The sequence below is a fragment of the Hibiscus syriacus genome, unplaced genomic scaffold (assembly GCF_006381635.1).
Source record: "Hibiscus syriacus cultivar Baekdansim isolate YM2019G1 unplaced genomic scaffold, ASM638163v2 tig00117009_pilon, whole genome shotgun sequence".
Taxonomy (NCBI): Eukaryota; Viridiplantae; Streptophyta; class Magnoliopsida; order Malvales; family Malvaceae; genus Hibiscus; species Hibiscus syriacus.
This window is the reverse complement of record NW_024063521.1, coordinates 435,285-444,706: the sequence shown is the minus strand read 5'-3', so window position 1 is coordinate 444,706 and position 9,422 is coordinate 435,285. Positions and strand designations below refer to the sequence as shown.

The 9,422-nt window shown below is 30.0% G+C and overlaps 1 protein-coding gene across 1 annotated transcript; it reads right to left on the bottom strand.

Moving 5' to 3' along the window:
• Positions 1–7,873: 7,873 nt before the first annotated feature.
• On the bottom strand, positions 7,874–9,135 carry LOC120195177 (uncharacterized protein At3g50808-like). The gene is made up of 4 exons (XM_039197265.1): positions 8,899–9,135; positions 8,595–8,799; positions 8,249–8,464; positions 7,874–8,115 (listed from the first exon to the last, which is right to left on the bottom strand). The coding sequence occupies exons 2-4, from the start codon at positions 8,670–8,672 to the stop codon at positions 7,888–7,890; spliced, it is 522 nt and encodes a 173-aa protein (XP_039053196.1). The 5' UTR covers positions 8,673–8,799; positions 8,899–9,135; the 3' UTR covers positions 7,874–7,887.
• Positions 9,136–9,422: the final 287 nt, after the last annotated feature.

Below are 9,422 nucleotides of genomic sequence, written 5' to 3'. Positions count from 1 at the left end.
AAGATTCGGCCGAGTTGAAATCTAGCTCTCCGCCGTTCAAAAATTTGAACCGATCTTTGTAAGTATCTCGAAATCGCTTAAAATAATTTTTAGAAATTTTTCCGGAATTTTTAGACCCCCGGAGGAGGCCTCACGCGCCGCACGTGCCGCCGCAGGGAGAGTGGAGGGCTGGAAACCGATTTGACCGGTTCGAACCAGTTTGACCGGTCTGAACCGGTTTGATCGGTTTTCAACCGGTTTCGATCGGTTTGAACCAGTTTAATCAGTCTGAACCGGTTTGACCGGTCTGACCCAACCCGACTGACCCGACCCGACTGTTGACCCGACCCGACCCGACCGTTGACTGTTGACCGTTGACTTCCTTTGACCAAAACTTAAAATGGCTTTGATCGACCCTTAAACGACCGTAAATCTTTTCCGAGTATACCTATTCTGATAGTTTTCGACGTCCCAAATCAGTTTCCGAAGTCCGTTTCGTCAAATTCGAACCCGAAGGCCTCCAAATTGAGGGTCAAAGTGGTTGACTTTGACTTTGACCAAGAATCTGAATTTTTGAAAATTCATACTTTATGTTGTTCGACGTCCTGATTCCGATTCCGCAATCCGTTTGGCCAAATTCAGACTCGAAATACCCCAAAATGATAGTCAAACCCAAAAAATGCTTATATACTTAAGAATTTTAGCTTTGAACAATTAAGTAAGATTTGGGGTTGATTAATTATTATTGTTTGAAGGTACAAGAGACTCTCCGGATCATTCGACAGCTCGACCCAGCTCTTCTAGATCAGTTAAACCACGTAAACCAGTATTCACCCGTTCGAAAACTGTAACAGAGAGTGGTGAAACCAGCAATCAGTAGATCTACTATCTGAACCCATTATCGAGGTGTGTTCCTATTTACTACATAATGGTTTTATATGTTTTGAAATATGGTACATTGAAATCTATGAATTATTATTGTTGGTACACCGATTTATTGTTGATGATTTATGAACTTTGATGACTGGTATATGGATATTGATTTTGGGATTGATTGAACTACAATTGTATAGCTCTGATCAAGCTAATAAACGGGCCTAATGTGACTCTTGAGGGCCCCAAGATGTTTCATTAGGTCGGCTTTCCTTTGCTGTGTGCTTAGGGTAAGCTATATGGACTTATTGACTTGGGCTTAAGGATACAAGCTTCATAGCCTATCCTTAAGTCGGCTTTCTTTTTGCTATGTGCATAAAGTAAGCTATATGGAAAATAATTTTGGGAACTACTGATGGTGTACCAGAAAAGGGTTTAAACTATGATTTTCAAAAGTTAAACTCTTTTACGAATTTGTGAGATTTACTGGACTATGATTTGTTTAATGTACCTATTGTGATTTTATGGTAATGTTGGGATACACTGAGCCTAGCTCACCTTTCGAAAATGTTTTTCCCTTTTCAGATACTGTTGGTTAGATACTTCGGTTCGAGCACTTGGAGGATCAACATATCTCTTGAAGTATATCTGATTGTAATATTTTAAACTTGCAAGTTGATTTTATTCTGGTGACATGGACTTATTTTAAAGTATTGGATTTTATAATGATGATACTTTTGTTATTACTATTCAGTTTATCGTGGTTTTGATTTTTAAGATATGTTTTAAATTAATTTATTACTGATTGGTTTTATATTTAAGAGTTGAGTTTTAAATAGTATAATTTATTATAATTTCATGTCATGAATAATGTGGTTTTACATTGATTGGATAACGGTTTTGGAAAATGTCTTTGTGATCCACTAGACTTAGTCGAAACGCATAGGCAGGGTCTAGGGGGTTACAAAACCCACTTAATATTGATTCCTTTAGAGATTATATTTGATGCATGAGTATTAGCAGGGATGTAATTTTACTCGGTTTCGATGGATTTTGATTTAATTTAATTTAATTTGATTGAGTCTTTTTTATTTTTAAAATTCAAAATTTGGGTTAGATTTTATAAGGTGTGGTTAGGTCAGGATGGCTTTGGGATTTGGGGTGAAAAAATTAACCTAATCCAGTATGATATTATAATATTCCTTTATATATTTAGGGATAATTATAATAATATCTCTTTTTATTTTATTCTTTTCCAATTAGGTCTTTATTTTACGTAATACACACACAGAGGTCGAATAGAGTGTGGATTTTAACCTAAAAATTAAGTCGATCTTCAGGTTGGATGCAGGGTTTTCCTAAACATGGGTTGAACCAGATGTGGAGGAAGGGCTTCAATTTTTTAACCAAATTCGAGTGAACAAAAAATTTGATCGATCCGACCCATTATCATCCCTATTCTTATGCATAATTAGAGAACTACTATCTGCCACATCATTAAACAACAACATAAAGATGTTGGACATAACAAGAAATATCCCTAAATATTCGACTAATAACAAAAAAAAAAGAAACTTTTAGAATAAATTAGATATAAAATCATTTTTCAAAGACCTATTTGATATTTTAGTGACTAATTTGTTATTTTTGAAACTTCAATGGAAAAAAACTTACTTAAACAATAGTGAGAATTTATGCAATTTACACTTTTTAGTTTTATAAATTTACTGTTCCATATCGACTATCCGTTAAAAGGTGTAATGTAAGTTAACTCTTAATGATTACATCTTAATTAAATAAAAATGAAAGTGATCAAATTTAAATTAAATAAAAACGAAAATAATCAAATATTATATATTTGAATTTAGTGAAGAAAAGTGTACAATACTTAAATGAAAATGATCAATCCTCTAATTTATTCAAAATTTTAAATTAAAGCCTCATTTAAGAAAATTGTGTTTTAGGGATATAATTGAATTATTAATTTTTTTAAAATGAATTCATAATACTTAAATGCAATTTTACAAATTTAGAAGAGACAACAATTGTATTATTTGAAAGGACTATTCTTCCGGTGGTAGTAGATCCACAGCTTTTTAAGGTAAGTATGTGTCTACTGAAATTAAAATTTTTTAGTTAGTTATTTATTTTTGTTGATAATGTTCACCTTTAAATTCTATTTGTATCTATTTTATTAAAAAAAAAGTGTGCCATTAACAATTAACATATATGTGCTATAGGAATGATAATTTAACCTTAAATCGATCAGCTCCAACCTGACTTAACTCGATATGATTATATTTTTTTAAATCAGGTTTGGATTATATTCGAGTAAAAAATTTATATAGGGTAATGTTAGATTCGGTTGGAGAGTGAGAAACCTCTAACCTGACCTAATACAGGGTTAATACTGTAATAGTATAAGCGTTTCATATAATTTTATGAATAATTGTTACAACACCCTTATCTATGTAGTCCTAATTTTATCTCGAGTTGGATCGACTTAAATTTATATTCCAAAACTTTTATACTGGATCAACTTCGAGAAGAATAAATATACTCTTCAAGTTGAGTGTAAGATATATATTTTTAAATCAAAACAAATTCGAATAAGGGGTTTAGTCTAAAAAAAATATGAATTTGCTATTGTCGGCTTCGAACAAACTTGATTGTTCCGCCTCTAATTTAGTTAATGGAGGCTCATAGACACTTAGCAGAAAATGGTTATGAATTTATAAATTTTGATTATTATTATTTATTAATTTAAGGCGATTATAATTAGTAATATTTGTTTTTAAAAAAATTAATTATTTAATTATAATGCTTAAATATTATATAATCATTGATACTTAAATTTAAGATTTTTAAAATAATTATTATCTTTTAATCATTAAAATGACATGATTCGAGCGAATTCAATTATTCTTTTATGAATGTTATTCCAAGATACATCTCATTTTCTAGGTGTAACATTAACATTTTTTTAACCTAATATAAAATGTAATGCTGTTACTATTAATTATTCAATAAAGTAGGATAGGTATTTGTTTTGACGACGGCTAAGAAGTGACCAAAGTACAATTATTGGAGTTAGAGGGGGTACGTGTCCACTCATTGTTGAATCTCAGTGGCTCCGTTACGACAGCAATGCCCCTACTTTCATAGGCGGCGTGTACTCCGTCTTTTTCACTCCATTTTTTTAAATACTAAAATTATATAAAAGTAATAATTTTGTTTTGTAAGCAAATATTATTAGGAGTATTCTAGTGTAGGACAGCTTAGTATAAGATTAAAAAATATATATCATAAATGTTAATATTTTCAGTAAAGTGTTATTTAAAAAGTTATTTTTTATCATAAATATTAATTTTGTTATCTAAAATAAATATTTTTAATATTAACATTGATAAAAAATTAAAATTTCAAGTAATATCTAAAAATAATATTTTAGATAATATTTTATCAAAAATATTAAAATATATTAATATTTTCGATAATACCTTTAATTAACTTTGTATTAAACTGTATTTCCTTATACATCTTCTTCCTATTACTGATTGTAGAAATTTGGGAAAAGAAAATTTCGGTCTTACCGGTATTACCGGTGAAAAAGACAAAAAGGTATCACCGTCATGACCTTATCAGAAATTCTAGGCAATTACAATTTTAACCCTATGATCTCTTCACAAGTTTCAAGATGATTGCAATCCTTAGTAAATTAGTTGGTATACAAAAGACTCAATCATGTTTTTTTTAAGGAACTAATATGAACCATCAAATAGATTTAGCGATTAAAATAAACGGTGTTATTTCTAAAATTTTGAGATTCAAATAATCATATTTGTAAGGTATATATATATATAATTAAGAAAGATTTTTATTAGAATAGAATTGGTTTTTTAGGGAAGCACCCCAGCCCTACACAAATCCTTGAACCAATCATATCTAAAAATAATTAAGTATTTTTAATTTCCCATAATTAGATTTTTTTCTTATTTATTGAATTTCAATTTAAATATACTATATATATATATATATATATATATATATATATATATATTTCTTTCTCAAATCACAATCTACATTTTATTTAATTTTTTTAATTTTTTAATATCAACTCATTCCCTAATTTAATATTCTTCAATTTTTTTATACCATACCTACAATTCACTTCATTCCAATTAAAAAAATATTCTTCAATTATTCATTTTTTATACCATACTCACAATTCAATTCATTCAAATTCAAGAAGAAGAAAATGTAATTTCTGAAAGTATTCAACTCAAAAATCAAGTTGTGTTACTCATACTCTTGTCTATTAATTATTAATCTTGAAATTTTTATTTGTTGCATGTTATAACTACTAGTCTAATCGTTTAGGATATGAAATAAAATATGCTTCATAAAAGAAAGTATAACTCTGGATGTGAAAAACATAAAAAGAAAAAAAAAGAATTGATGAGTTAGCTCAACCCCAAAGAGGAGAACTTGATAAATTTTTTATTAATGAGTCACAAGTGTCGAAAAATGGAAAATTTGCTAATATTGATGATTCTAATATTGATAATGTCGATGATAATAACGTTAACATTAATGATAATGTAAATTTAAATAATAATAATGAACATGGTGATGAGGATCATGTAAATGAGAAAAAATGCCTTTGATAATGATGTTGAACTTTCAAATGTTGATGTTGATATTGATAAGCCTAGTAATGTTGATGTTGATAATGTTAATATTTTTGATGATATTGTGTATCATAAGTTTAATATATTTGATCCAAGAAATTGGGACGCTTTAGATTCTCAAATGATTGACATTTTTGTAATTAAAGGTCCTAAAAGAGATTTATCCATTGTGAAAGGTGTTAAAGATGAAATTTGAAGACAATTTTCTACCTCATCCTACACTAGAATACTACCAAATGGAGAAAAATGTGATAGAGATTGACTTGTATATTCGAAAGAAATTTTTTGAAGTTAAAATTGCTCAAATCTCACTTGAGTAGTTCTATGTCACAAGAAATACTTAATGGACTAGCTTAGATGGCAATCGAGAATGATATTTTAGATAAAGTTGCTTATGAAGATTTGATTGATGAATTTGATTCAAAAAATGCTCGGAGGATGAGATTTTTGAAGTGACAAATTTGTAAGTCAATGAATGTCCTTTATTATTTTAGTTGTATTTTCTTAATAAAGTAATGAAAATAATGTATTTGATAAAGTTTAATTATTTTTATGGTTTATTAATAAAGTATTAAATTAATTATTTAAATTAATGATACTTTCATTCCATGAGCCTTATTTTTAAATTTTTGTTGAGTTGCTCAGGGTTTCAAAAATCTCCAAGACGACTTTGTAGATATTATATTATAATTATCTCAGACTATTAAAACGAATTAATATATATTCTTATTAAGATATTGTAATTACTTTTTATTTTTTAATTTTATTAAATTCAAAACAAATACTTTTTTTTTAGAAAATAATAATGATTATTGTTTTTACGCAAAATAAACTTATGCTAAGTGATAAATTTATAAAATTTTAAAAGGAGCGAATGTTTTCTATCAAAAGTAAGTTGATGAGCTGCATGGACACGGTTTCCAAGAAAGGAGAAGTTTGGTTCCTAAAACATGGGAGTATAAAAGCAAGACACTCAATTATATGGCAAGCCATATCAGAGGTAATGAAGACAACCCACGTTTGGGGTATAAAACCAAAATTATACATCTACCATAAAGAGATATGTATGATTTTATATTAAGAGCGAATTTAAATTTAAGATGGACGAACTAAAATTTAACAAAGACAAAAATAAATTTTTAATAAGAATATATAAAAATCTAAATATGTTATAAATTTAAATTTTCAGACGGCGACTAACCCTAAAGTTCTCCCGTCCACCAGTACTCTTTAAATTTTATATATTTCATTCTTTTATATGCTTGTTTACAACTTAATTAAAGAGTTTTTTTCTACTGTTGTTAATTAGTTCGATTCTTTCTTTAGATAATTTAATAAAAACCATTTGGATTTATATAATAGATGGATCAAGAGGGCGAGCGAAAGTAATTATCGCTTAAAATTTTGTAAGTTTTTTTTATTCTAATATTTTATAAATTAATTTTCTAACATAAAATCATGTGTTCCGTTAATCTACATCTAAAACCCAGCTAAAAATACACTCTTTGGTAAACAATTTAACCATCTAACTATCATTTTAATTTTATTTTAATCGTTACATTATTATTTTTCAAAAGCATATATAATATTATATTTTAATCATATGTATTGAAAAATTAAATAGAATTATTGATGCGATAGTTTATATATATATATATATGTATTATCTCGATCGTGTGTCAAAGAAAACTAGTTTCATTATAGTGCGTATGGGGAGAAAACGTGTTGAAACTCTAGGACAAAAAGAAAAGTTTCCACTTTGCAATACATTTGGTTCAAGCAACACCAACAAAGCATCAGAATTTACCCTGTGCTCGAAACTCATCTCCTACGCGCCTTTTGCTCGCGTGGGAGCAAACTCTCTAACCCCATGGCAGTGTACTCGCAAAATATGTCTACTTTGGTACAAAGAATGTCATCACTCCAACATATAAAATAAATATAAAACAAAGAATCTACTCCATTAATTTCATTTTTACATTATATTTTAAAATTATTTTATTAAAAATTATAAATAAATATTATCTTAAAATCAACCAACTGTACTACAAAAAAAATCTCTCATAAAATACACACCAATTATATATTAAATATGCACAACAATTTAAGCTCCATAATAATACAATAAAAGTTCAGTAAACTTTTGTAAAGAAAAGCCTACTCATCAAGCCATTGATGTTTATCATATCAAACCCATATCCTGCCTATCTTTTATTTTGTTTATACAAATGATATTGGTCTTGTTTAGTTTCTAACACCGGCTTCTAAGGCACAAGCTCAGGTGTTTTGACATTTCTTCCTATACCAGTCGAGGAAATTAAATAACTTCATTTTATTATTTTTATTAGTACTCTATGATGAGACCTCCCATTGGAGCTCGGTGAGGAATTCCCTTCCTCCGCTTCGCCGTCCTATAATTCACTGTGATCGGCGGTGGCGTCGATGGCCTGAAGCTTTGTACTTTGCTCTTTGAGCTTCCATTGCTAACGTCGTTCAATGATTCGGCATCGGACCCATCTGTTTCCTTGAACATTCTCTTCTTCCTAATAAAGTTCTTTGATGTCCCAACAATCTGAAAGGTTTTAATCACAATCAAAGAAAAAAAATTATTGAGTAAGCGTCGTGCAATAACAATTTCAGACAGTATCATTATCGTTATATAATGGTCACTGTTCCAATAGCGTATAGTTATTTGAATGGCTTACCTTGCAACCAAGAGAACAGAAGGTGAAGGAATCGAGGAGGCTCCGGTGGCAGACTTGGCAGGTATTGGTGACACCTTTGCCGGGCCTAGGCTGAGGCCTTTGGTTCAAGAACACAATCCTAGCACTGTTGATAATGTAGGTCTGAATCCCTGTTATGTCCACGAATTTCTGAATCTCTAAAACCCTTATCACATCATGGTATGATGATCTCCTGATCTGCAAGGACGATAACCCATACTTGTAACCACCGTAATAACGTTGTCGCAATCGCGATAAACACGGCCGCAATCCAAACCGTAGTTTAAATCCTCAGTCCAACACAATTGAACTTTGTAATTTAATTTACCTGGATAGCTCTATGATCTTTGTGATGAGCAAGGCAAAGAGAACAAAGAGCACCGTTCATGCAATCCAAGCAATACATATTGCATTCACTTTTGTGAGCGTCGGCATGGAGTTTGCATTGAACGAAGAAGCTTGTTTGAAGCAGTGGTTTCAGCCATGGCGGCACTTCACTTCCTCTTCATCATCATAATCTGGACCACCTCCTCCTATGATAAAATCCCATAAAAGAAAAACAAATCATCAGCATCATGTGATAATTGAGGATGATTCATATATGATTCAGCAAGGTGATTTGGAGGGCTAACCATGATTCTTCTGCTTTTTGGTTTGATTTCTCTAACTTGATCAATATGGATCATTTGGAGGGGATAAAGAAACTTTCTTGGAAAAATTTTCTTTTTCTCGAGAAAAAAAAGGGTGAGAAGAAAGAAAGAAAGAAAGAAAACAAGTGGGGTTACTTTGTAGTGGTGAGTGGTGGATGGCTGCTTATCTTCGGCTTAAAAGTCTTCAACCGAACCTCAGTCCGAACCTAAACCAAAAACCTAAACAAAACCATTAGATGCGTCTGTTTCAAGAAACTTCTTCACCTTCTTAAATTCTATTTTATTTCATTTTCTGTATTTAAAATGAAATATTTTTTTCGAGGAAGAAAAAAAGTGATGTATTTTTGGAGTTTTTACCCAAATATTATCATAACAATAAAATATTACATGTCAGACATTCTTTCTATAAATATTATCGATTTAGTACATTTCTTGACAAAACGCGGATCATGAAACGATTATTCGTGAGATTTTGTTCGAGTTGATGTCACGGTAGAAAGGAGTGG

Excerpts from the sequence above, each read along its gene's own strand:
- LOC120195177 (XM_039197265.1), bottom strand. The coding sequence starts at position 8,672 with ATGTATTGCTTGGATTGCATGAACGGTGCTCTTTGTTCTCTTTGCCTT. Across the intron at positions 8,465-8,594 it reads AAGATCATAGAGCTATCCAG|ATCAGGAGATCATCATACCA; the intron begins GTAAATTAAATT and ends TCGTCCTTGCAG. Across the intron at positions 8,116-8,248 it reads TCTGTTCTCTTGGTTGCAAG|ATTGTTGGGACATCAAAGAA; the intron begins GTAAGCCATTCA and ends AAAACCTTTCAG.